The sequence below is a fragment of the Podarcis melisellensis genome (genome assembly GCF_964234715.1).
Source record: "Podarcis melisellensis genome assembly, chromosome: 11".
NCBI classification, from domain to species: Eukaryota; Metazoa; Chordata; class Lepidosauria; order Squamata; family Lacertidae; genus Podarcis; species Podarcis melisellensis.
The window spans coordinates 7328308-7356280 of NC_138543.1; the positions used below are offsets into that span (position 1 = coordinate 7328308).

General features: G+C 42.3%; 1 protein-coding gene across 2 annotated transcripts; it reads left to right on the forward strand.

The window, feature by feature from the left end:
- Window positions 1-199: 199 nt before the first annotated feature.
- NAA35 (N-alpha-acetyltransferase 35, NatC auxiliary subunit) lies at window positions 200-27774 on the forward strand. Of its 2 annotated transcripts, none has more exons than XM_081930559.1 (23): window positions 200-295; window positions 736-868; window positions 1640-1673; window positions 5547-5661; window positions 6250-6324; window positions 7613-7780; window positions 8477-8543; window positions 9121-9164; window positions 10775-10825; window positions 11209-11292; window positions 11762-11876; window positions 13636-13814; window positions 16059-16118; window positions 16204-16310; window positions 16942-17008; window positions 19152-19250; window positions 20019-20197; window positions 22011-22147; window positions 22912-22979; window positions 24077-24217; window positions 24672-24794; window positions 25255-25335; window positions 27434-27774. In XM_081930559.1, exons 2-23 carry the CDS (start codon window positions 745-747, stop codon window positions 27491-27493), a joined length of 2178 nt encoding a protein of 725 aa, XP_081786685.1. In that variant the 5' UTR covers window positions 200-295; window positions 736-744; the 3' UTR covers window positions 27494-27774. The 2 variants fall into 2 exon arrangements, with proteins under 2 accessions (XP_081786685.1, XP_081786686.1); XM_081930560.1 differs by lacking the exon at window positions 200-295 and adding an exon at window positions 422-446.
- The last annotated feature ends 199 nt before the right edge of the window (window positions 27775-27973 follow it).

Consider the following 27973-nt stretch of genomic DNA (forward strand, 5'->3'; position numbering starts at 1 on the left):
TTTCCAGCAGCGGCTGCCCCCCCCCCGAAGGAAGCGACCCGGAAGTCCCGCTCCCAGCCTCTGGGAAGAGTTTCTGCTTTCTTATCTCTATGGCGAAAGGAAGTACGGGCGCGACATCTGCATCCGTTGCGGGGGAGGCAGGTGCGCGCGCATGACGAGGAGGGGGAATGTGTTGGTCCTGCGCGTGCGCAGCAGGCGGGCCGGCGCTTTGGCGTTCTCTTTCTGGTCCGCGCTTGTGAGAGTGGGAGGGGGAAGCGGGTTCCTTCGGCTGCGCTGCGCGAGGCGAGCGACTCAGGTGAGGCAGCCGCGGAGGGGGGGGGGAGGGGAGAAGGTCGGCCGCCTCCCCCCCCCCCAGCCTTCCCTTTTCAGCCGTTACGGTCCGAGGCGGGACAGGGAAGTGGCCGTTTCGGGGCCGGGGAGCCTCATTCCGCCGCCCGGCGGAGCAGGTGGGAAGAGGCCCCGCCTCAGGACTGAGGCGTCTCTCCTCCAGCCGCCTTGGTCGGTGGAGGGGTGTCAGCAATTAACACGTCACGGCCAGGTTTTAAAACTGGCTCCCCCCCCCCCATGATAATCTTAAAACCTAGAAAACCGCAGTGACTGGACAAATGAGCAGAGTTAGGCCCCTTTTCAAGTAAAGCCCTTCCACTCCTCTCCCCGGTTCCGCAGGACCAGGTTTGAATGCTCCCTTTTTTTTTTCCTGTGTCCGTCCCCCCCACCCAAAAAAAATCCTTGCAGGTTAAGATCATGGTTATGAAGGCTTCAGTAGAAGATGATGATTCGGGATGGGAGCTCAATATACCTGAGAAGATGGAAAAGAGTAACACGAGCTGGATAGATATCACCCAAGACTTTGAGGACTGCTGTAGAGGTAAATAACGCCCCCCCCCCAAAAAAAAAGTTTTTCTCTTTGCACAAGTCCATGCTATGCCCTCAAAATGTCTAGAGGGCAGATATGATACAATCTCTGTAACTGAAAGATATTGTCGTTGTAATATTAAAAAAAAGGTGGAGTCTGTGTCACATGAACTCTGCTGCCTGTTGCTGCTTTGATGGGGAGGCATGCCAGGCGGAAACTTAGAAGAGAGTTATGGAGAGTTGTGGACTTGACTTGGACCCTTCCCTTCCCATTCCCTCCATCACTCTCCCACCTTATGTGCCAACAATCCACTTTAATTAGTGGCAACAGCTGGTTTTTGCCAGCCTCTGATTGTTTAAGGAAATTCCTTAAACAATTGTTTAAGGAAACAATCAGAAGATTCTACTTCTCTTTTAGATTAATTGCAGTATAGTATGTCTTCCAAATCCTAAACTATGCTTGGTGAAAATAAGCCAGGATTGAAACTCATGTTTTGAACTTGGTTTGTTTCCACTAACCATATGAAGATCAACCATGTAAATTCAGATTATGCAAAAAGCTTTGGTAAAGGGCAGTATATAAATGTAAGCCTCATGTTGCTCACAAAGTATGGAGAATGTATGAGCCAAGGTTGGGGAAAGTTAAGCTTGATGTTTTAATACTAAACCGGGTGAGCATTATGTCAAAACCAATCCAGATTATTTTTCTTTTTTATTATATATAATAGTTTTTGAGAGTAGTTATGTAAAGTTTTTGAGTTGTTCTTTTTTAATTTCCTTGTAGAATTGAAGTTGGGCGAGTTGCTTCATGACAAACTGTGAGTGAACCATTAAAAACAAGTTCTCATAATGTTTTTCTCGCATCTTAGTCTGAAACAAACACATAGAAGTGTCATCTACTGATTTTTGTGGTGCTTACTCTTAATCGTGTGCTCTTGACAAATCTGTTAGCTAGTTAAAGAACATTAATTAACATTGTTTTATGCTATCAATCTGAAAACTGTTTAAAGCAACCTAGAGCTTCAGCATTATACACACTTGTTGAACTTGGGAGGACTTAAAGTAAAGGTAAAGGTACCCCTGCCCGTACTGGCCAGTCTTGACAGACTCTGGGGTTGTGCGCTCATCTCACAGACACTTCCGGGTCATGTGGCCAGCGTGACGAAGCTGCTCTGGTGAACCAGCACCAGAGAAGCACACAGAAACGCCGTTTACCTTCCTGCTATAAAGCGGAACCTGTTTATCTATTTGCACTTAAGGGTGCTTTCAAACTGCTAGGTGGGCAGGAGCTGGGACCGAACGACGGGAGCTCACCCCGCCGCGGGGATTCGAACCGCCGACCATACGATCGGCAAGTCCTAGGCGCTGAGGTTTTATCATAAATATGGTATAGTCATTGTTGTTGTTGTTGTTGTTTAGTCGTTTAGTCGTGTCCGACTCTTCGTGACCCCATGGACCAGAGAACGCCAGGCACCTCTGTCCTCCACTGCCTCCCGCAGTTTGGTCAAACTCATGCTGGTAACCTCGAAAACACTATCCAACCATCTCGTCCTCTGCCGTCCCCTTCTCCTTGTGCCCTCCATCTTTCCCAACATCAGGGTCTTCTCCAGGGAGTCTTCTCTTCTCATGAGGTGGCCAAAGTACTGGAGCCTCAGCTTCACAATCTGTCCTTCCAGTGAGCACTCAGGGTTGATTTCTTCCAGTATGGAGAGGTTTGATCTTCTTGCAGTCCATGGGACTCTCAAGAGTCTCCTCCAGCACCATAATTCAAAAGCATCAATTCTTCGGCGATCAGCCTTCTTTATGGTCCAGCTCTCACTTCCATACATCACTACTGGGAAAACCATAGCTTTAACTATACGAACCTTTGTTGGCAAGGTGATGTCTCTACTTCTCAAGATGCTGTCTAGGCCTGTCATTGCCCTTCTCCCAAGAAGCAGGCGTCTTTTAATTTCGTGGCTGCTGTCACCATCTGCAGTGATCATTGAGCCCAAGAAAGTAAAATCTCTCACTACCTCCATTTCTTCCCCTTCTATTTGCCAGGAGGTGATGGGACCAGTGGCCATGATCTTCGTTTTTTTGATGTTGAGCTTCAGACCATATTTTGCGCTCTCCTCTTTCACCCTCATTAAAAGGTTCTTTAATTCCTCCTCGCTTTCTGCCATCAAGGTTGTGTCATCTGCATATCTGAGGTTGTTGATATTTCTTCCGGCGATCTTAATTCCGGCTAGGGATTCATCCAGCCCAGCCTTTCGCATGATGAATTCTGCATATAAGTTAAATAAGCAGGGAGACAAAATACAGCCTTGTCGTACTCCTTTCCCAATTTTGAACCAATCAGTTGTTCCATATCCAGTTCTAACTGTAGCTTCTTGTCCCACATAGAGATTTCTCAGGAGACAGACGAGGTGATCTGGCACTCCCATTTCTTTAAGAACTTGCCATAGTTTGCCGTGGTCGACACAGTCAAAGGCTTTTGCATAGTCAATGAAGCAGAAGTAGATGTCTTTCTGGAACTCTCTAGCTTTCTCCATAATCCAGCGCATGTTTGCAATTTGGTCTCTGGTTCCTCTGCCTCTTCTAAATCCAGCTTGCACTTCTGGGAGTTCTCGGTCCACATACTGCTTGAGCCTTCCTTGTAGAATTTTAAGCATAACCTTGCTAGCGTGTGAAATGAGTGCAATTGTGCGGTAGTTGGAGCATTCTTTGGCACTGCCCTTCTTTGGGATTGGGATGTAGACTGATCTTCTCCAATCTTCTGGCCACTGCTGAGTTTTCCAAACTTGCTGGCATATTGAGTGTAGCACCTTAACAGCATCATCTTTTAAAATTTTAAATAGTTCAGCTGGAATACCATCACTTCCACTGGCCTTGTTATTTGCAGTGCTTTCTAAGGCCCATTTGACTTCACTTTCCAGGATGTCTGGCTCAAGGTCAGCAACCACACTACCTGGGGTGTACGAGACATCCATTTCTTTCTGGTATAATTCCTCTGTGTATTCTTGCCACCTCTTCTTGATGTCTTCTGCTTCTGTTAGGTCCTTTCCACTTTTGTCCTTTATTATGGAAATCTTTGTACGAAATGTTCCTTTCATATCTCCAATTTTCTTGAACAGATCTCTGGTTCTTCCCATTCTATTGCTTTCCTCTATTTCTTTGCACTGCTCGTTTAAGAAGGTCTTCTTGTCTCTCCTTGCTATTCTTTGGAAATCTGCATTCAATTTCCTGTATCTTTCACCATCTCCCTCGCATTTTGCTTGCCTTCTCTCCCCCGCTATTTGTAAGGCCTCATTGGACAGCCACTTTGCTTTCTTGCATTTCCTTTTCATTGGGATGGTTTTCGTTGCTGCCTCCTGTATAATGTTACGAGCCTCCATCCATAGTTCTTCAGGCATTCTGTCCACCAAATCTAAATCCTTAAACCTGTTCCTCACTTCCACTGTGTATTCATAAGGGATTTGACTTAGATTGTATCTTACCGGCCCAGTGGTTTTTCCTACTTTCTTGAGTTTAAGCTTGAATTTTGCTATAAGAAGCTGATGATCTGAGCCACAGTCAGCTCCAGGTCTTGTTTTTGCTGACTGTATAGAGCTTCTCCATCTTTGGCTGCAGAGAATATAATCAATCTGATTTCGATGGTATAGTCATACTTTCAGCTAATAACCTGCTCAAGAAAATAAGCTGTTTAGGACTGGGGTATACGATTCCTAGATAAAACAGATTCTTATGCCTCAGCCACAAACATGCTTAGTCAGAAATAACTATAGGTAGAATATTAATCTCTGGAACTGTTTTAATTGGCCTCTTTCATAATTGTTAATTCTGCTGCTTAGTTAAGTCCTCAATTTCTTAAAGCTTTGAAACCTTGGGCACATAACATATATTTGTAAAAGCTTTGTAAAAGTAGATGAAGATTGTAATCATTCAGATTATGGAAAACAATTAAACTCATGCTCTATATTTGTTACATTTGTTTACTCTATTTTTTTCACTGTGGATATGACATTCACAGTAATTTCAATCCATCATATATGTATTTTATGCATGCATGGAATGCCTAAGTCCATTAGCAGATTTGATTTCAATGTAAACTCTGACATCTGTGGACACAGATGAAGTCTCCTCCCTGAGAATGCTAATTCCTTTACATCAGTGATAAGAAACCTCTGTGGCCCTCCAGATATTGCTGGGCTACAGTCTCCATCATCTCTGACCATTTGCTGTACTGTTGGGGTTGTTGGGAGCTGGAGTCCGACATCTGTTGGGCAACAAATTCCTAATCCCTGTATCATGGAAGTACACTTGCCAGTGTCACAGTGAGACTTACTTCTGTGTAGTCATGAATAGGATTGAATTGCTAAGGTATATACATAGTAATGAATAATCTTACTGCTTCATTAATTCTGCATTTAGCTGGTATTTTGCTTTTCAGTGTGTTGAATATCCCAATTCCTTCCTTTAAAATGTTTTGGAAGACTTCATATATATGTTCTGCATCTTACTAGGGCATCTTGCTATTCACCTAATGTAAGGTGACTACTCATGAGTTGCATGATATGAATACATTGCATAAACTCTTTGATTTTATTTCACAGTATTTGGCAGTTATGCTTTGAAACAGCTTTTGCCTTATATATGAATTCATTAGTCCCAGCTTAGGTTTTCTTTTCTGTTTGTGTTGCTCTCCTTAGTTTTGGTCTTTTTGAAGCAATGTCTGCTATTGAAATGATGGATCCCAAGATGGATGCTGGTATGATTGGAAACCAAGTTAATCGAAAAGTTCTTAACTTTGAACAAGCTATCAAGGTTGGCACACTTTGTGTTTTTGTCAGCTGCTTGGTGATTCATGAAAATGATTATCATCATTTAATGAACTCTAATATGCTAAACTTCAAATTTAAAGCAGTGTGCAATTTCAGATCTACGTGAGTGTAGAACAGCTCTGTTCCACTATTATATCCCGCCTTTTTCTTCAACAGGGTCTAAAGGCAGCTTAGTACTAAAATAGATACAGTGTAAAACATAGGGGATGGGAAGCAATAATTTAAAAACAGTTAAACATCAACTCACTGTGTGTGTGTGTGTGTGTGTGTGTGTGTGTGTGTGTGTGTGTGTGTTGATGATGTATTAAAACATACAACCATTACAATAAAACTATGCATGGAGGAGAGGTTCTAAGGGAGAAGGCAGAGAGGACTGTATGGAGTTCCATACATACTCTTGTTCTATCACTACAAACTCAGCAGAAAGCTGCACACTGCTTCTAGAGTCTCACTTCCATTTGTGCACATCACTTTCACCTCCCTGCCCCCATACAGGTGGTTTTATTCAGTAGGCTGATGAAATTTAATTTGCCAATGATGGAAATTCATGTGCGCACTCTCTCTTTTTTAGGATGGTACCATTAAAATTAAAGATTTATCATTACCTGAGTTGATAGGGATCATGGACACTTGTTTTTGCTGCTTGGTAAGAATATTACGTTTTTATGTTTGATTAGTATGAGTAACAGTACTCCAGGAGTGTTTTGATAGAAGTTCCCAGTCAAGTTACTAGTTAGAACAGCTTATCAATTTTAACTCTACAGCATTTCTGGAGATGCAGTTCTAAACACAACTACTAGATTTCTATTAATGTGGGTGGGATTACTTCTGAGTAAACATGTATAGGAGTGCACTTAGGGTCCAGATTAGAGCTATGGTATATTTCCTCTGAACAAATAATTTTTAAAACATGGCTCAGTTTGGATAATCAAACTTCTGACAAAATGAAAAAATGTATAGTATTACATTTCATCCTCCCAGATTTTGTTTCCTTTGCAGAAATAAATTTATAAATGTAAACTAACATTGAGTAAAATTCCGGAAAACCAGCCATGCATCACCCACTATGCTAGTGCATCCTATGGAGGGAAGGTGAATTCCAAGGCTAGGTAGATTGCAGCCCTTACTGATTCTCTTGTAGTGAATAAGGCTGTGTTTGGAGATCTGACCTATTTGGCCCTGGTCTGTCTGCCATGCCACAGCCTCCTACATACAAGTGCCCTGATAAGAGTAGTGACAATCTTGCAGCTGCACTAGTCCTGAATCAACATTCCCTGCTCAGATCCTGACTGATGTCTAGATGCTTTCCTGTAGGACATGGTAGTGCGTCCGTTGTTGGGCCAAGCTTAGTGTGCTGTTTTATACCTTGAGCATATGTGAAAGAGCAAGTGGAAGGTCATTGTCCCTGACTTCCTTTGGATTGCAGTTTTCTGACAGCAGCTCTGACGGGGCTTCTGTTTTAAGGTCCAGCTTATTGTGGAGTTTTATACCTGGTGAAAATGTGGTAGAGCAAGTTGGAAGGTCATTGGGCCTGAAATCCTTAAGAATGAATGCCATTTTCTGGTAGCACCTCTTACGTTGCCACTCAAAGTTCATTTGTGCATGAACTTTCTACTCCCTACCTTCTATGACTTTGCCTAGGTTTCCAGATTGTGTCCATGAGCCTTACTACTTTATAGAACCTATTTGGTGCCCAATATTCACTGAAGTATAATGGATGTAAAACACATTAATGATGTAAATCAGAGCATCTTTGTTTTTTCATGCTGTCTGTAGAATGGAGTAGGCAATATTCAAAGCAACATTTTCCCACCTCTTTTGGATCGTGGAATTGAAGTTAAATATTCAGTTACACTTTAGTGAAAAAAATATGAATTGAGTAAAAAAATTGGTCTCCTGCCCTTTTCATTCTGTAAGCTTGATTTCTTTTTCAGATTACATGGTTGGAAGGCCATTCTTTGGCACAGACAGTATTCACTTGCCTTTATATTCATAATCCAGACTTTATAGAAGATCCTGCCATGAAGGCATTTGCTCTGGGGATCCTCAAAATCTGTGATATTGCTAGAGAAAAAGTAAACAAAGCTGCAGTATTTGAAGAGGTAAGTCATTGTTCAGCTGATGATTTCTCCTACCCATTATTAGTAAATACAACTTGCCGTGTACAACGTTTTTTAGCTTGCTGCTGTCTTCCAATTGTAGCTTCTGGTTTTAAAATCATAACTAGTTCTTTATTTAATAATTCTTTATTTCATAAAAAAATTATATACCTTTCAGTTGGTTTTTTAAATCTCATTGTGGCTTACAAAAAGAATAAACAATGAAATTATCATTAAAAATTGTGTGGGAAACTGATTTGTTAAACAGCTTCATGGGCAGCAGTGTTTTGTAACACTATGTCAAGGATAGGCAACACGATGCCTTCCAGATGTTATGGACTACAAGCCCCAGCATCCCAGACCATTAGCCATGCTGGAGACTGTAGTCCAGAACATCTGGAAGGACACTAGACTGCCTGTATATCAGCTGTATTATTATTCCAGTAAATTATATACAGCCTAGAATAGTTATCTTTGTTCCCCAGTACTTTGATGGAATGGTGATTTTAACATTTTATATTGCATTTTACACATCTTGCATTTTTTAAAAGCAATCTACTGAAATTATCTGTAGGCATAGCTTCCACCTAAAACTAGAGCCGGATTTTCAGTGCTTTGTGCATAAGGTTGTGAAGGAAGCTGTTGTTGTTGGTAGATACACCTTGATTATAGCACTTAATTTATCTTTTTTGTGTTTAGGAAGATTTTCAGTCTATGACGTATGGATTTAAAATGGCGAATAGTGTGACAGATCTTCGCGTTACAGGTAAGAGCTGAAACAATTCGGTCCTTTTTCTGGGAAGAAAGTTGTGCGTCATAGGTTTTAAAGGATAAGATTCTAGTCCTATGCACAGTTACCTAGGATCCAGTTCCATTGAGCTCCATTGAACTTTGACACAAGTACTAACGCTCAGTCATTATGCACAGATTGTACGGTCAATAAATTAGCTGTATTGAGATGGTCCTCCAAATGTCTTATCAAAGCCAAGCTTGCCATTATGTCCGATCTTGGTTTGGATTATTTGAAATACAATACCTTCAGAATAAGAATGCTGTCATTAAATTAGTGAAGGCAAATTAAAATAATAGATTTAGGGTTCTGAAAAGATTTTAAGGGCTAAGGAACCTATGACCTTCCAGATGTTGTTAGGTTGCAACTCTAGCCATCATTCTTAATAGTGGGGGGGTGATCAAAGTTGTGCTTCAACATCTGGAGGGACACATGTACCCCCTCCCTGATTTCGTTAGAATGACTTGCATGTAGCATGGAAATATTTACTTAGATACACAAAGGAGTCTGCCAAGTGGCATTTATGCTTCTAAACTGAATTACATTTTTCCAGGTATGTTGAAGGATGTTGAGGATGACATGCAACGGCGAGTTAAGGTATATTTCTTTCATCCCCCCCCCCTCAATTTTTAATTTTATATAGAAATTTGTAGCACAGTTAATGCAAGCTAAATATAGCCCCAAAATGGTAAAGAGTACAATCAAATGCAGCTAATATAAAACACAGAATCACAAGCTTCAAGCTTTGGTTGCTGACTCTTAGTAGATCTGCAATCTGGTGGCTCTTCATAAATTCTGTCATAACAAAACGTGTCTTAGGTTCTGACACTAGGCAGTATTTATAAATATAGGCCAAGTTCACATGTACAAGCACCTGGGAAGGAGATCATGGTGGCTTCGCTCCTTCATGGCTGTTTTGTTGATCTAAGCCATTGTTTTGCTTATTGTGTTGTCTGAACCAATCTTTATCTTATGACTTGTCTTAGTGAATGAGGACATAGAGTTCTCTCATCTAAACAGATTACTAGGGAGGGATAGGTAATGGAAGACTTTATAAACTGTTGTTGTTTAGTCGTTTAGTCGTGTCCGACTCTTCGTGACCCCATGGACCAGAGCATGCCAGGCACTCCTGTCTTCCACTGCCTCCCGCAGTTTGGTCATGTTTGTAGCTTCAAGAACACTGTCCCACCATCTCGTCCTCTGTCGTCCCCTTCTTGTGCCCTCAATCTTTCCCAACATCAGGGTCTTTTCCAGGGAGTCTTCTCTTCTCATGAGGTGGCCAAAGTATTGGCGCCTCAGCTTCATGATCTGTCCTTCCAGTGAGCACTCGGGGCTAATTTCCTTAAGATTGGATGCGTTTGATCTTCTTGCAGTCCACGGGACTCTCAAGAGTCTCCTCCAGCACCATAATTCAAAAGCATCAATTCTTTGGCGATCAGCCTTCTTTATGGTCCAGCTCTCACTTCCATACATCACTACCGGGAAAACCATGGCTTTAACTATACAGACCTTTGTTGGCAAGGTGATGTCTCTGCTTTTTAAAATGCTGCCTAGGTTTGCCATCGCCTTTCTCCCAAGGAGCAGGCCTCTTTTAATTTCGTGACTGCTGTCACCATCTGCAGTGATCATGGAGCCCAAGAAAGTAAAATCTCTCACTTCCTCCATTTCTTCCCCTTCTATTTGCCAGAAGGTGATGGACCCAGTGGCCATGATCTTCGTTTTTTTGATGTTGAGCTTCAGACCATATTTTGCGCTCTCCTCTTTCACCCTCATTAAAAGGTTCTTTAATTCCTCCTCACTTTCTGCCATCAAGGTTGTGTCATCTGCATATCTGAGGTTGTTGATTTTTCTTCCGGTGATCTTAATTCTGGCTTGGGATTCATCCAGCCCAGCCTTTCGCATGATGAATTCTGCATATAAGTTAAATAAGCAGGGAGACAATATGCAGTCTTGTCGTACTCCTTTCCCAATTTTGAACCAGTCAGTTGTTCCATATCCAGTTCTAACTGTAGCTTCTTGTCCCACATAAAGATTTCTCAGGAGACAGATGAGGTGATCAGGCACTCCCATTTCTTTATAAACTTTATAAACTACTTAATCCAAAATTTCTAAGCAGTGTGTATAGATAGAATCAGCAGAATCTGAAAAGTGAAATTTGTACTTCACTTAATATATAATTAAATTGTTTCTAATGTGTGTTATTGTAGAGCACTCGAAGTCGACAAGGAGAAGAGAGAGATCCAGAAGTAGAACTTGAAGTAAGGATGGTTGCATGCTATTACAGATTGTAAAAAGGTTACTTGAGCTACTTCTAGTGACCTAGAATATGCTCTAAAATAAAATATTTCTCAAGAAACTACAAGGAATTATGCAAAAAGACCAATCACGTGGTTGTTTATTTTTATTCTTTTTAAAGGGCTTGAAGTATGCACCAGATTATCTAGTATCTAAATATACATTAATCACATAAGATGCAATAATTTAATCTTATCAATAATAAAGTCCCAGCAAAACAATAGTTATTGGAAAACAACTTTTGTATATATGAGTTGTAAATGTGCTTGTAGCATTTCGTCTAAACGTTATTTTTCTGGAAATTTGGAAATCATTAATTTTGGGATTTATTTTTTCCTCCCTATAGCATCAACAGTGCTTTGCAGTATTCAGCAGAGTGAAGTTCACCCGAGTATTACTGACTGTATTAATAGCTTTTACCAAAAAAGAGGTATGATTGTTACAGAGTATTGCTGCTTCAAGTGTTAAAGGCAGATGGTATGTGAAACCTCGCTTTTCAGTGGCCCCCTATGGTTGAATAAAGATGCTGGGGCCAAAGAATAGTTGTGCTGGGCAGGAGGCTGCTGTGTTCATGTCCTACTTATGAGCATCTGAGGGGCAGGATGATAGACAGGATGTGCCCTTCATCTGTCCCAGTAGCCGTTTTATGCCACACTAATGAAGCCTGTAGGATTACTTCCTACTGATTACATGGCTCATAGCTATCCATTGCAGCATGTATAAAACAGAAGCATAGCTTTAGAGATAAACTTTTACACTTATATATAACATTTTTGTTGCATAATTCTATTGCTTTGTTACTGGACCATATGGTAGACATTTATCCGTTGCTCTTGAAATACTGGTGTTATTTTATTGCCTAGTGTCATTCACAGAGATTTTTTAATTGCTTTTTTAAGACTAGTGCAGTTGCAGAAGCTCAGAAGTTGATGACTCAGGCAGCTGACTTGCTTTCTGCTATCCACAATTCATTACACCATGGCATTCAGGCTCAGAATGACACAACCAAAGGAGGTAAGCAATTATCTTCAGAAGTGTTCTCTGCCTTTGTCTCTGTTGAGGTATAAAACCACTCAGTGGCCTGTTGCTACGCTCATCTAGGTTGATCTTTTGTCTTGGTCTTTTACTTTACCTTCTAGTTATTCTAGACATAGATGTTTTTATTGAACATTCTTCATAATATGCGGTTGTTCAGCTAATGGAGTCTTGTTCACAGATGCAGAACTCTTGTCCACAGAATGTAAAAGGTTGCAAAATTCTGTGGATTAAGAATCATTCAGGTAGCTCCCCATCTTGTAAATGTGCAAAAACCACTCTAAGTAAATGGGCATTGCAGCTATTTCAATAAGGAGAAGGAGCTAGTTCACATGTCATTAGGGAGGTTATTCTAGTGCAAGGTTGTGGAAACTTTTTAGCCTAGTGGGTCAGATTGCTATCTCTCCCACCCCTTGTGGGCCAAGTGTGACAGAGCTGCCCCCCCCAATCAATCACCTGTTGGTGCAAGGATGACAGGTGATCTATATTGCTTTTTTTCAGAAGCTCCTTTCAAAGCACTATTTTGCTCAGCAGTTTGAAAGGGGCTTTTCAGGCACCACTGATTTGCAGTACAAACACCCCGTCTGCTGAACCGGTTTTTAAACTGCCCCACACCAGATGCTTGCCCTCTGCACACAGGTGGGGTGTGGCAGAGCTTTCGTGGGTGTAGGCCAACTTGGCAACAATCTTTTACCTCATTTGCCCTCTGGATGTTATTGAATGATGCTACACCATGCTTGATGGCATACACTTCCCATGATACAGTCAGAGATTTGCATAGGTGCTGTGAAAAAGCAATCATCTGGCTCTCATTGATAACAGTTCACTAGCTGTGATTTGATACGTGTGAATCGGTACAGTGGTGCCCCGCAAGACGAATGCCTCGCAAGATGGAAAACCCGCTAGGCGAAAGGGTTTTCCGTTTTGGAGGTGCTTCGCAAAACGAATTTCCTATGGGCTTGCTTTGCAAGACGAAAATGTCTTGCGAGTTCCTGCGGGGTTTTTTTCCTCCCCCCCCCTTTTTCCCAAGCCGCTTATCAGCTGATCCGCTAAGCCGCTAATCAGCTGATCTGCTAAGCCGCTTAACAGCTGATCCGCTAAGCCGCTTAACAGCTGATCCGCTAATCCGCTAATGGGCTTGCTTCGCAAGACGAAAAAACCGCAAGACGAAGAGACTCGCGGAATGGATTCTTTTCGTCTTGCGAGGAACCACTGTACAAGGTTGTTTCTCAGAACACCCGACTGATGAGTCATAGTGGGCTATGGCCCTCTTAAAAACTCATGGCCAAAATCCAGTCACATTGCATGTAGCTCTGAGCGTCATCCGCACAAAGTAAAGTATACATTAATACACATAAAATGGTTTCCCTTCTGAGAAGAAAAATGCAGAGTCATAAATCATAGTCACTTATTTATATACTGGGTTTTTTGCAGGTACACTACTGCTCAAAGCAGTTTGCAAAAAAAGAATCTGTCTAAATACAACAGTACAAATAATCATAATGCATAATAGCAATTACAATGCCACTAACAAGTCTAAATTAACTTAATCATATTATTTTTCTAATATTCATTTTAAATTGCTTAATTGACAAGATGAAATTGCTTAATATTTTGAATGCCTTGTTTTTCCCCCACCCTAATTCCCCCCCCCCCCGATGAAGTAACTAGTGCATGATACAGCACTTAGTTGGGATTAAGAATAGTAATTGAACATTTGTCTTTTTTTTTTTAATAGATCATCCTATTATGATGGGTTTTGAACCCCTTGTTAATCAGAGATTGCTTCCTCCAACTTTTCCTCGATATGCAAAAATTATTAAAAGGGAAGAAATGGTCAACTATTTTTCAAAACTTATAGACCGAATAAAAACTGTCTGTGAAGTTGTCAATTTAACTAATTTGCACTGCATATTGGTAAGTATCAACTGTTAGCTTTTTGTTCATAGGGACATAAGAGAATGTTACTTGAATAGCTCCTGGGATTTGTGCACAAATATCTGCATACTTTTTCTTTGATTTTACTTTTTGTTGTTTCACATATGGAATAAACATAGAGGAAACTTAGAATATAAAACTTAGGTGAAAACTAGGGAAAGAATATTGGTGTGAAAACTGGGGTGTATTCGGTGGAGGCAGACATAAGCATTCTTCTCACAGAAGGCAAGTTTTTGCTGATATCCTCATCACCACCCATGGCAGTCCACCTCGTTATATTTGTTATACAAATCCCCCCACAACCCTCAGCAGGAGCTTTTCAAGGGGTGCAGGGAGTGTGGCTGCAGTATTTAGAAAGGATCTGTGACAACGATGTTGGGAATCTGAGGTGAGATGTCCTTGTAACGGAAGTTGCTCTCAGTGCCAGTCATCATACAGAAGTAGCTTAAGGTCCAAAATAGTTTACAGCTGCAGAAGATAAGGCTTCAGTAATATAGTTTTGAACACTGACACAGTCATACCTCGGGTTAAAGACGCTTCAGGTTGCATTTTTTCCGGGTTACAGACCACCGAAACCCAGAAGTACCGGAATGGGTTACTTCAAGGTTTTGGTGGTCGCGCATGTGCAGAAGTGCTAAATTGCGCCGAAGCGCAATCCATTCGTGCACAGACACGCTGTTGCGGGTTGCGAATGCTGCGGGTTGCATCCCGCATGGATCACGTTCGCAACCTGAACGTCCACTGTATATTCACACAGCTAGTAGGAGTAGTGATGATGATAATATAATATTTATACCCCACCCATCTGGCTGAGTCTCCCCAGCCACTCTGGGCAGCTCCCAATCGAGTGTTAAAAACAATATAGCATTAAATATTAAAAACTTCCCTAAACAGGGCTGCCTTCAGATGTCTTTTTAAAATAGGATAGCTGCTTATTTCCTTGACATCTGGTGGGATGTGACATCCACAGGGCAGGCGCCACTACCGAGAAGGCCCTCTGTCTGGTTCCCTGTAACCTCACTTCTCGCAATAAGGGAATCGCCAGAAGGCCCTTGGCGCTGGACCTCAGTGTCTGGGCTGAACGATGGGGGTGAAGATGCTCCTTCAGGTATTTGCAGATACAAATATATACAAGTTCAAAGTATTTACCGTATTTTTCGCACCATAGGGCGCACCAGACCATTGGGCGCACCCAGTTTTTTGGGGGGGAAATAAAGGGGGGAAATTATTTTCCCCCCAGGCGCGGGGCTGGGGCGGGGGAAGCTCGAGCTTCCCCCGACCCCAGCCCCCAAACAGGCAGCTCTCTGCAAGCCGTGGGAGCGCTCCCGCTGCTTGCGGAGAGGTCTGCAAAGCCTGGGCACGCTGAGCTCAGCGCGCGCAGGCTTCGGCATGCTGTCAAGTCTCCACAAGCAGCGTGTGCGAAGCCTGGAGAGCGTGAGGGGTCGGTGCGCACCGACCCCTCTCACTCTCCAGGCTTCAGCGAAAGCCTGCATTCGCACCATAGGACACACACACATTTCCCCTTCATTTTTGGAGGGGAAAAAGTGCGTCCTATGGTGCGAAAAATACGGTATGTTGCTCCAGCAATTAAAGATTTAACACAGACTCCACCTCACTTCTCATGGTTGACCCTGACACAGAAGGACAGACTCCGACACAGACAGCACAAGAGCCCAGACACAATGAGCTGAGGCCGGCACTGGGCCATTGTCATAGCAACTGGCTTGGCTGACCTTGGACCTGTTGGCTTATCTCATACATGGGGTGATTTGTGCTCATGAAGGAAATTAAGCCCTTCCTCCATGTCCAGTTCCTCCAACAAACTGGGTGTCCAGTCTTGCACAGGCAGAAGTGCTTCCACTTCATGCCACTGCTGGCTACAACCCTACAGTTAATGCAGAACTCAGGGAAGTTTTTCTTTTTCTTTTCATTCTATCTGCCAAAAATTTCTCCATACCAAATGGAGATAGTAAAACTCACCCAACTCTCTCACTATGTATTAGAGAACCAATACCCTCTCCCTTTCAACATTTTAATGGTATCTACATCAGCAAAGTGCTCAAGGAGTAGACAAACAAATCAAATTATAGGCATTTAGGAGGTTATTATAGAGAGTCCTTTCTAATGGATTCATATGTTCACTGCAGAGCTGAATTTTATTTCTTCAAGGTGTAAATCTTTGTGTTATGCTAATCATAATTTTTCTCAAATTCTGTTTATTAGGATTTTTTCTGTGAATTTAGTGAACAGTCACCTTGCGTTCTTTCAAGATCATTGTTACAGGCAAGTAGAAAATGACGTATACAGAAAATACGTTTTAGGTGTGTGAATTCACTGTGTGAAGTAACAAACTTACTGTTTGTTGCAGACTACTTTTCTTGTGGATAACAAAAAGGTATTTGGTACTCATCTCATGCAAGATATGGTGAAAGATGCCCTGCGATCTTTTGTCAGTCCTCCAGTACTTTCACCTAAGTGAGTAACAAAATCTAGTTTTGATGTTATTATATGCATGTTTACCTCATGTCTCATTATTTAACAAAAATCATACAGCATCTGACTAGATTCAGTTAAATGAAAATTGTTCATGCTTTGGGGTCTATAAAAGGCAATTATTTGCAGGCTGTGATACCAGAATGGGACTTAGATGCTACCTTCTACTGCATTGTAACTTTGTATGTGAATAATGGCGAATCATTTGCCTCTCCTTGAATGTCTGTAAGTAGGCCAAAAGGAGGTGATATTTATCTTCCTCATCAGACAGTCCAGCATGACTGCAGTTGTTCCCATGTGATGCCAAACTTTTAAAGAGGAACACAAAAATGTTAGATGTAAATCTGCAAGGAACACTTAGAACCTAAAATAAGTTTGATTATTTTCCCATTCAGGATCATGCAGCTTTTTATACTATCAGCTACTTCATAAGAACGGAGTCCCTAATGAACACAATCTCTCACTAGTTTTCAATGCTTTTGGTTTACACATCCCCTTAGAAACAGTTCTGAGGTCAATATGGCACAGCCATATTCAGGATGGTTAGCCAACCCCTTGATTTTACAACACTGCAGGATTTTCACTTAGAACAATTTTGTCCCTTCTCTCTTAGATGTTGTCTATATAATAACCACCAGGCTAAGGACTACATTGACTCCTTTGTCACGCACTGTGTTCGAGTGAGTATTGATGGCATTACAGAATATTTAAACACTTATGCACATTAAGTATAAAAGATGGTATATTTTCATGTAAAAAGAGGACTGTTGGACCAAATGTTCATCTAGTCCATCATTCTGTTCCTACAGTAGCCAACCAGATGCTTATGAGGAGCCCACAAGCAGGAGGGCAGTGCTACTCTTTTGCTTGCATTCCCCAGCCATCGACATTTGGGTGCAGGCTGCTTCTGCTCCGAGAGGTAGTACACGACTACCATGACCAGTAGCTTTTGATGGCCTTAAGTGCCATGCATTGTCCTAGTCCCCTTTTTGAACTTTCCAAGTTGGTAGCCGTTGCTACATCTTGTCATAGGGAATCCCATAGCCTATGCGCTTTGTAAAGAAGTACAGTGGTACCTCCGATTGCGGATGGGATCCATTCTGGAGCTCCAGTCAGATCCCGAGGTTTCTGCAATCGGAGGGACCACTTCTGCACATGCACGCACACTTCCAGGTTTGCCGCTTTCGCAACCCGAAGTTTACGTTATCCGAGGGTAACGTAAGCCAAGATACTACTGTACTTCCCTGGTCATTCCTGAATCCCTTCTGTGACACTGGGGGTTGATATTATGACAGAGGGAGAAAAACGTCTGCGTGAGGACCATGATCTATAATATAACTCCTTGGGAAAGGAGGAAGCCCAGCCTGAAGTTATGGTTACAGTAAGTTTTGGGTTTTGTCCCCATGGCAGAAGTAAATGGAGAAATTCTGGATTTTACTGTAGCTGTGATTGAGTAGCAAGTGTCGCCTGCCCCCAGCACAGATTACTCTCCTCTTCCTCGAGTTCCTTCGGTTTATCTGCCTGTAGGGATTGAAGTTACTTACACTTTGCAAGCTTGGATGAAGCAGTTGAGGCAGCAAAAGATAAAGTACAGAGATAGTTTGGATGGGCATTCTAAGTCACCTCAGCTTGTTTTTGTGTAAAACAGACCTACCTCAGTCGGGTGCTTCCCCTGCAAGCGGCATCTCATTGGGTCCTCAGGCACCTGATCAGGCTTTAGCACACACACACACACCCCAAAAAAATGCAAGGTTCTATGGGAAAATATAGTGTCTATGAAGCAGAACTCTTAAGGGTGCAGAGATCTCTGTGATGGAGACCTTAAAATACTTAGGAAATGTTCAGAACATTATCGCCTACTCTTCCTCCACCCCCAATAAATAGAAAAGAAAGAGGACTGACTCCTCATCCTTCTGAAGGCTCCTTCTCCCTCTTTACAAACCGTCCCTTAATGCCTGCTAAGGGCATTGGGACCCTTGCTATTCCTGCCCCATGGAGGATTAGAAGAAAGAGCTATTGGGGTGAGATCAACCTTTAGAAGCAAGCTTTGCCCGTGTTCGATGATGGATAGAATGTTAACGTTTTAAAAGGCTTGGAGAGATCTAAGCAGAGGTTTCCATAGTCTGCATGCTGAAGAGCAATCCTAACACAAATGTTGAGCCTCCAGCTTTTACCATAATAAGGCACTGGTAGCAAGCTTTTATTTTGTTACTGCATCATTCTACTGAAACAGTGAAGTTAAATATCAGGCAGCGGGAGATAAGAAACTGGCACCCACCTTAATCAAGATGTCACTAGTAGCAATATCTATTGCAGGTACCTCTCTCCAGCCTGGCAGACCTCTCTGCCCAAGCCATGTTCAGACTCTGAATCACTGATCCCCTCATCTTATACTGTCTTTGGTGAACCTCCCAACAGCTAATCATGGACCTATCAGAGAAAAAGAAAAAGTTTCTGCCAAATCCTAATTTTTATCCCTGTGGTTTCTTTGCTAAAGCATCGTCTTTGAAATGAGTGACATCTTTCTATACCTGTTTGTTTTAACAATATGCAGGATGTGTTTGGCTCTGTGTTGTCCAACCAGCACATCGACTCAGATAAATAGCTCCCTGACTGCCTTAAGTCAGCACTGCAATTGAGCCAAGAACTCAGCCAGGTTTCCTTTGGTGGTGTTTCAAAAGGGCCAAGATGGGCACAACAAAGTGTCAGGCTACCTCTAGTTAACTTAAGGAACTGCCTTATGATGTGTAATGCAAATAAAGTCTAAGGTGTGAAAATGAAGTACAAGTCTAAAAATTCACCAGACTTTCTTTTTTTCCCCAGCCATTCTGTAGTTTGATTCAGATTCATGGGCACAATAGGGCTCGTCAGAGAGATAAACTTGGCCATATTCTTGAGGAATTTGCTACTTTGCAAGATGAGGTAATTCAAAGGGAGACACAATACTGTACAGAGCATAAGATCATGAACAGTGCTTTGTGTTTTCTATCCTTCCCCCACAACAGCTCTTGTAACTGTCAAATGTGTAAGCTGTGCAGTCAGCACTAGAACCTTGGACAGAGTTTCTAATGGCCAAGCTAACTGCTGCTGCTATTCCTTCCTCGTTTCTCCAAGACCCCATTTGCAGGCTTGCTTTGTTGCACTCTCCTTGCTGTTTCAAAAAGCATTTAAATTTAATCCAAATTTCATTGTCCAGGAATATTTACCTTTAACTTTGGGGGGAAATGTTTTTTTCTTTACACATGGCCATACTACTGTATGTTTTATTGACAAGTGCTTTATCTCCTTAAAATGATGTGGCATAACAAAGTACACAGGTGTATTAAAGTAGAGAATATGCACTGGGATTAGTGAAAGGAAAAGCATTCCACAGTGGGGAAGTGTTGATTATAGTGGTTAAGAAATGTCTAGGTTACACACAAAAATTAATGTGCCTAAGAAGCAAATTTCTGGGGTGTGACATCCTCTGGGAAACAAGAGTGCTTAATTTAATACAAATTAGAATATTTTGAGCATGACCTACTACTCCTTTGAACACTTCTTCAATTTTGCTGTTTCAAGTATATGACATTCTTGTCATCTAGCTTATGGGGAATGTGGCTGCGGGCATAATCATGACTTTTGTCAATATTGTTTGGCAATTTACAGACGTGATACTTGAGCATAACGCCACTTCTTTCAACTTGTTAGGCAGAAAAAGTGGACGCAGCGCTTCACAGTATGCTGCTGAAACAAGAACCCCAAAGGCAACACTTGGCCTGCTTGGGCACCTGGGTCCTTTACCATAACCTTCGCATCATGATACAGTATCTTCTGAGTGGGTTTGAACTGGAACTCTACAGTATGCACGAATACTACTACATATATTGGTAAGAGGAACAAATTACCGTATTTTTCACTCCATAAGGCGCACCGGACCATAGAGCGCACCTAGTTTTTAGAGGGGGGAAATCAAGGAAAAAAATATTCCCCCCCCCCAGCCCCAAAGAGCAGCGTACAGGCTGCGCACAACCTCTCCCTGCTGGAGGGGTTGCGCATGGCTATGGCACAAGCCAAGACAGCGAGCGGGATGGATCCCTCTCGCTATTTTGGCTTCCTCTTTATCCGCGCGCAACCTCTCCCTGCCAGAGGGGTTGCGCACGGCTAAGGCACAAGCGAAGACAGCGAGCGGGATCCATCCCGCTCGCTGTCTTGGCTTGTGCCTTAGCCGTGCGCAAGCCCTCCAGCAGGGAGAGGCTGCGCGGGGCTAAAGAAGCCATAGCCACATGCAGCCTCTCCCTGCCAGAGGGGTTGCGCACGGCTATCCCTGAAGCCTTCCAAGCGCAGCGTAAGTTCCCGCTGCGCTCCTCAGGCTTCGGGTTTCTTTTGCTGAAGCCAGGAGAGCAAGACACACCTGGCTTCAGCGAAAGGAACCTGAAGCCTCCAGAATACAGCGCTGAGCTCCGAAGGCTTCAGGCGTCTATCCCTGAAGCCTGGAGAGCGAGAGGGGTCGGTGCACACCGACACCTCTCGCTCTCCAGGCTTCAGCGAAAGCAACATGAAGCCTCCGGAGCGTGGAGGGAGCGCTCCCTCTGTGCTTCGGAGGCTTCGCGTTGCTATCGCTGAAGCCAAGGAGCCTGCATTCACTCCATAGGACGCGCACACATTTGAGTCTTAAGTGCCATGGTCTTAAGTGCCATGCATTGTCCTAGTTCCCTTTTTAAACTTTCCAAGTTGGTAGCCGTTGCTACATCTTGTCATAGGGAATCTCGTAGCCTATGCGCTGTGTAAAGAAATACAGTGGTACCTCTGGTTGCGGACAGGATCCATTCTGGAGCTCCGGTCAGATCCCAAGGTTTCCGCAACCGGAGGGACCGCTTCTGTGCATGCATGCACGGCAAAACACTTCCAGGTTTGCTGCTTTCGCAACCCGAAGTTTACGTTATCCGAGCGAAAAATATGGTACTTGGGAGCAGGGAGGAGATACTGTTGTCAATAAAATACAATGCATTCTGTAGCAGAATAGGCAGTGCAGCATAAGTGCATTCTTTGAACTGCTATTTATACTGCACAAGATTTGCAAGAATTTACCGTAAATTGCAAGGATGTTTGTTGTAGGGCTGGGCAATATTTGGTTTTTAACATTGTGATATATTGTCAGGTAAATACAACAATAGGCTGATGTATCACGATGTTTGAAATGCATCTCATCAGCGTCTTCCTCCCCGCCTTACAGTAGGAAGAAGCAGGCAAGTCCCAATACCTCTCCGAGTTGTGTGCGAGCCAGAGGGACATTTTTAAACTGCTCAGCTGAGGCATGGAAGCCTTTCTGTGCCTCAGCTGAGCTAGTAGTGTGATAGCTAGAGGAAAGATCCTGCTCCGTGTCTGCTTTGTGGTTTGCTGCCCCTTGCAGGAGGCAGAGGACAGCTGGACCGGTTAACAGACAAGAGCATTCTCTGGCTTCAAGCAGTTTATTGTCAGGGCAAATATTTTGAACTGCTTTATCACAATGTGGATTCAAAACTAGTTTTCAACAATCTGTCACCATATTGCCAAGGCCTGGTGTGCTGCTTATACTGAAAACCTGTTTTTGTATTCAAAGCATTTATAGTGGGTGCTCTTCAGCTACTCAAGAATGAGGTCTTGCTCATCCCAGCAACGTAACCAAGATTCGCCTAAATTTAGTACTGTTTTCTGCTGTAGGTATCTCTCTGAGTTTCTCTATGCGTGGCTAATGTCAACACTCAGCCGTGCTGATAGCTCTCAAATGGCAGAAGAAAGAATAATGGAAGAGCAGCAGAAAGGCCGGAGTAATAAAAAAACCAAGAAAAAGAAAAAAGGTATAGCTGCTTTTCAAATACCTTGCAAGCTGGTTTATATCACATCTTATGTTTCTGTAAGAACACTTGAAATTGATGTTTTTCCTGTGTTCAGCCATCTAAATAAGGTGGTTGTTGTTCAATAGGTATTTCCCTTATCTTCATATCGTATGAGTCTAATGTTTGTTGTTGACCATTTTAAAATGTAGATTCATAAGACTGTTACGTGTGACTGAATGATGAAATTGAATATAACTATTTATAGTTAATATTTATAACTATTTATAGTTACATTTCAAAACGTAACCACTGAATAAAGTGTTTCATTCTCTGTAGTCTAGGGATTACGGAACTAGATCTCGCCAGTAGGCCAGATCCTATTTCCCCTACTACCCCACCCCCAGGTCAGATTTGGAAAGTGTGGGGGGGGGAGTCCATCTGTTAATCACCTGACATCCCCGGTGATTGAAACCTTACTAATTGGCTGGACATTGGCACTTCACTTTTATTGTTGAGTAATAAAACTCATAATTCATCTATTAATCATCCTATTTTAGTTCTTTATACAGCAACAGTGATTCCCCCCTCCCCAAGTTCTTCTGCCCCTGAGAAGTTGAAGCATGATTTTTGTTATGGCTACATGAACCTTGTAGTTAATTTTGGGTTTTGCAGGGTAGTGGGTCTGTCACTTGCAAAAACTGCCGTAGTTGTTTACATCCTGGATTTTTAAAATTCTGGTGAAATCAACATTACATGGCAAATATTTCTGTATACGGAATTTGCAGCTCGTCCTCTGAGCAGAGAGATCACCATGAGCCAAGCCTATCAAAACATGTGTGCTGGAATGTATAAGGTGAGTGATGTGTTGTGGATTGTGATTGTAAAGATAACTTTTTAAAAAAAAAATGAAATTTGGATACTTTTCAGAATTAAGGCAAGAAAACTGTACTTGAACACTCCTAAATGACTGCATGTTTTCCTAAGTAATGCTTTTGTAGGAACAGTGCAAACATAGCTTAACTATGAAACAATTTCAGTTGTTGGCTATATTGGATCCCAGACTGGTTAGTATCATTCTTTCAGCTCAAAAGCTAGCTATGGGTTGGGCTTGCCAGGGGAATTTCTGGTGCTGGGAGAGAGCATGTGATGCTATAGTTTTAGAATGAGCAGTGTTATGTCTGCATTCCGTGACACTTTTCCAAATGAGTTAGTGTGTGGATAAAACTATAGTCAGCGTGTTGTGGTGTTAAAAACAAAGATTATGATCCAGAGAAACTGCTTGTCCTCAATTAAGATGGGATGCAGTTTATATGCCAGAAAGTACCTAAGGAAATGTTGGCATTCTTTTTGTTTTGTTTTGTGGTGACAAAGCAGAACTAGCACCCGCAGATTTGTTCCGTACAACTTGTATTGGAAGTTCCTCTCCTTAATACTGCCAAATTTGTCTCTAAGGTGTGAGGCTACTGGAATCAGCTTGGCAGATTAGTAAATACATTTCAGTTGTAACACCCCTTTCAAGAGACCAATGAGTGGAAACCACATGTGTCACGTTTCATTGTGTTGCAGCTACATTTATTTTTCCTCTGGCATCTTTCTGGAGTCACTTGTGTCTGTATGTGCGCCAGTGCTTCTGTTGCTGATACAGTGGTACCTCAGGTTACGTACGCTTCAGGTTACGTACGCTTCAGGTTACAGACTCTGCTAATCCAGAAATATTACCTCGGGTTAAGAACTTTGCTTCAGGATAAGAACAGAAATCGTGCAGCGGCGGCACGGCGGCAGCAGGAGGCCCCATTAGCTGAAGTGGTGCTTCAGGTTAAGAACAGTTTCAGGTCAAGAACAGACCTCCAGAACGAATTAAGTTATTATCCAAGGTACCACTGTACATTGCAATAAGCAGATTTCTCATTCTGAGCATTTCTCTTCCTTGTCTCCCTATTTCTCCTGAAGACTATGATTGCTTTTGATATGGATGGCAAAGTGAGAAAGCCGAAGTTTGAGCTCGATAGTGAGCAAGTTCGGTACGAGCACAGGTTTGCCCCTTTCAACAGTGTCATCACGCCACCACCCGTACACTATTTGCAGTTCAAGGTGAGCCACAAGAACATTACAGGACGTGTGTATATTATATGGTTTCTTTCCCCTTCCTTTTGGATCTGTACCAGTTTGATGGGTTTCCCTCCATTGTAATGGAGGCAGGCAACACACTGTTCACTAAGCAAGGCACATACCAAGGTTCCTTCTTTATTTGCCTGCCTACCTTGGGGAGCATGCCATATTTAAAACCAAAGCACATGAAATAAAAAGCCATTTCCCAAGTGTTCATTAGTTGCAAAGCATTAAATCTTTTAAAATTATTTCATAGATTGCCTTTTATCCAATTACAAAATGATACAAGGAAGAACTAGGGAGTAAATGTGTAGAAACTATTTTGCTTCATTGTGCTGTCACCTCTGTGTCTCTAAAGTGTCGCCCCATTCAAAAGAAGGATCTATCTGGGGGATTTTGGCTGTTCTTCAAGGATGCTTATTTTTCTGATATTTAGGAAATGTCTGACCTAAACAAATACAGTCCTCCACCTCAGTCCTCTGATCTCTACATGGCTGCTAGCAAACACTTTCAGCAAGCTAAAATGATCCTGGAAAATATCCCTAACCCAGACCATGAGGTGAGATCCTTTCTAACATATATTACTAAGAATTGGCTGTATAAATTGTTGGCACTTGATTCGGGCGTTTGTTAAACTGAGCATTTAACATTGCTTCAGTTACAGTCCTGGCTTCTGGCTTAGCTGCGCGCAGCCTCTCCCAGCTGAGGAGGCTGTGCGCAGCTAAACTAGAAGCCAGGACAGCCAGTGGAATTGTTGCGCTGAGATCCCACTGGCTGTCCTGGCTTCTGGGATTCAGAATATTTTTTTTCTTGTTTTCCTCTTCCAAAAACTGGGTGCGTCTTATAGAGTGAAAAATATGGTAACTTGAAAGCAGAGTGTTGGTGTTTGGGTAAAGTTTTGCTCCTTTTTAAATAATACAGAAAACAAATACAGTAAACACTGCAAGTACCATTTTATTGTGAATTCAATTCTTTTTTTTCTGTCTGTGAACTATATCAAACTTAATATTTCTGTTTAGGTGAACAGAATTCTTAAAGTTGCTAAGCCCAATATTGTGGTCATGAAGCTGCTGGCAGGAGGTCACAAAAAGGATTCTAAAGTAAGCAAATTGTTGCTAAGTTAATATCACTGCTTTTAAAACATAGCATTGGACTATCAGAAGGGGTAGATGTATTGCAAATATGTCACATGCTAGCGGGCCATGATTAAATAGTATATTTTTAATGGCATACTCAAGAATTGGTGCATAGTTTCAGTTAAAATGGCAGATAACAAACTATATTGGTGGGGCATGTTGTGTAACAACTTAATAGTATAATATTTAATACATTTATTCTAAAGGACATTGTGCTATGTTGTAATACAGTGGTACCTCGGGTTACAGACGCTTCAGGTTACAGACTCCGCTAACCCAGAAATAGTGCTTCAGGTTAAGAACTTTGCTTCAGGATGAGAACAGAAATCGTGCTCCAGCGGCACAGCGGCAGCAGGAGGCCCCATTAGCTAAAGTGGTGCTTCAGGTTAAGAACAGTTTCAGGTTAAGTACGGACCTCTAGAACGAATTAAGTACTTAACCCGAGGTACCACTGTACCTTAAAAACTCTTGGTTGGGCTGCAGCCCTTTACCAACATACTTGAGAATAAGTCCCATTGAACTCCATGTCCTGATTCGTACATAACACCAACCGACCAGTTTTGGGGGTGGCGCTGTGGGTTAAACCAGAGCCTAGGACTTGCCGATCAGGTCGGCGGTTCGAATCCCTGCGACGGGGTGAGCTCCCATTGCTCACTCCCTGCTCCTGCCAACCTAGCAGTTCAAAAGCACGTCAAAGTGCAAGTAGATAAATAAGTACCACTCCGGCGGGAAGGTAAACGGCGTTTCCATGCGCTGCTCTGGTTCGTCAGAAGCGCTTAGTCATGCTGGCCACATGACCCGGAAGCTGTAGGCCGGCTCCCTCGGCCAATAAAGCGAGATGAGCGCTGCAACCCCAGAGTCGGCCACTAGTGGTCCTAATGGTCAGGGGTCCCTTTACCTTTACCTTTACTTTCCTAAGTGAACACACCCGATCTCCACTTCCCAGACTAGTGTGCAGATTGGAATGTAGTTCTCTGTAGGAATCCTCACACCGTATTTGTATGAAGTGGTTGAGGGCTATTGTCAGTGCTTTCTGTTCTTTTAAAAGTTACTAGCTGCCTTGCACGGCTCAAAAACATAGCTCCCACCACTCAGGGTGAAAATAAAGCTGTCATTGGAGTGGCAAGTCATGAGAATATGGCATCCCTCTCAGAGACTTGCATAGAGGAAAGAATGGCTTTTTTACATGCATTGTCCTGGAAAGCCTCCCAGGTTCATTGTATGAGTGAAAATGACAGCTCCATAGCTGTCAATGCTTCCCTTTAAAAAAAAAGGTAAATTCCCTTATTCTGAATAGGATTCCTCACAAGAAAAGTGCAAAGTTGACAGCTATGGACAACTCAGTGGGTTTATCATAAGCTGCTATTCCCAGAGCCAGTTTCGACCCCATTTTCAAAATGTGTGGCAGGAGCTGCGCTTTAGTCACTCCAGGCAGTTTGTGCCTATGAAATGGGGAAAAATAAAGTCATCCCTTGTATAGCAAGTACTTTGAAGACCCCCAAAGCAAACCCTAACCCCCCCCCAAAAAAAAACAGAAAAAGTCTGCACACAATCAGGATGTATTGAAAAGGCACATGAAATTTATAAAGACTGGCCCATCCATCCCTAGTCCGATATAGTGCACTTGGCAGTGTATCTAATTTTTGCATAAGTTCTGTATGGTTTGTGTCTGGAAAAGAAGGTAAAGAGTGCTTTGTCTCACCTTTTTGCTACAGATAGGTAGCCGTGTTGGTCTGCCATAGTCAAAACAAAAAAATTCCTTCCAGTAGCACCTTAAAGACCAACTAAGTTAGTTCTTGGTATGAGCTTTCGTGTGCATGCACACTTCAGATACTGGTTATCTTTTCTTCAGATACTGGTTATCTGAAGAAGTGTGCATGCACACGAAAGCTCATACCAAGAACTAACTTAGTTGGTCTTTAAGGTGCTACTGGAAGGAATTTTTTTGTTTCACCTTTTTGCTGTTCATCTTCAGGGTTTTCTCACTCTTGGAATCCAAAATGCTTAATTAAGGAGTCATTTGGACATGCTTTAAAGTATCTCTCAATGCTTTTTCTTCTAGGTTCCGCCAGAATTTGACTTCTCCCCTCACAGATACTTCCCAGTAGTGAAGCTTATTTGAGGCAAAGGATTAGGAGAACAAACAACCTATAATATGTACAACAGAGCTGCTTTGGTAGGCTCTTTTATACTGTGCTCAAAAGGGACATGATCCACTTGGACAAAAGTACTGTTGCATTGGGAGTAGCTTGATTATGGCTTCCACACAGCCTGAGTGACAACTGCTGTTTTAAAGTGGTTTGTGTAATGTTTTACCATTGGACCTGATTTTAACAACTTCATAGTTAAAGCATTGTATGTTTTGGTTTTACTTCCGTTTTACCCATAAATCATTTTTATGAATGGCTTTTGAATATTTGTAAGCATTTCAGAACACACTTGCCCACTTCAAAAGTACACTGCAGTAAGGGAGTGGTTATATTTTGATGACTAAAAAGCAGAACTCGCCTCTGAAGGAACACTGGTAGGCTCTGTGGATGTGCTGCATGTTTTCATTAGACCACATATGAAATGTTCTTAACTTACACACACACACAAAAAG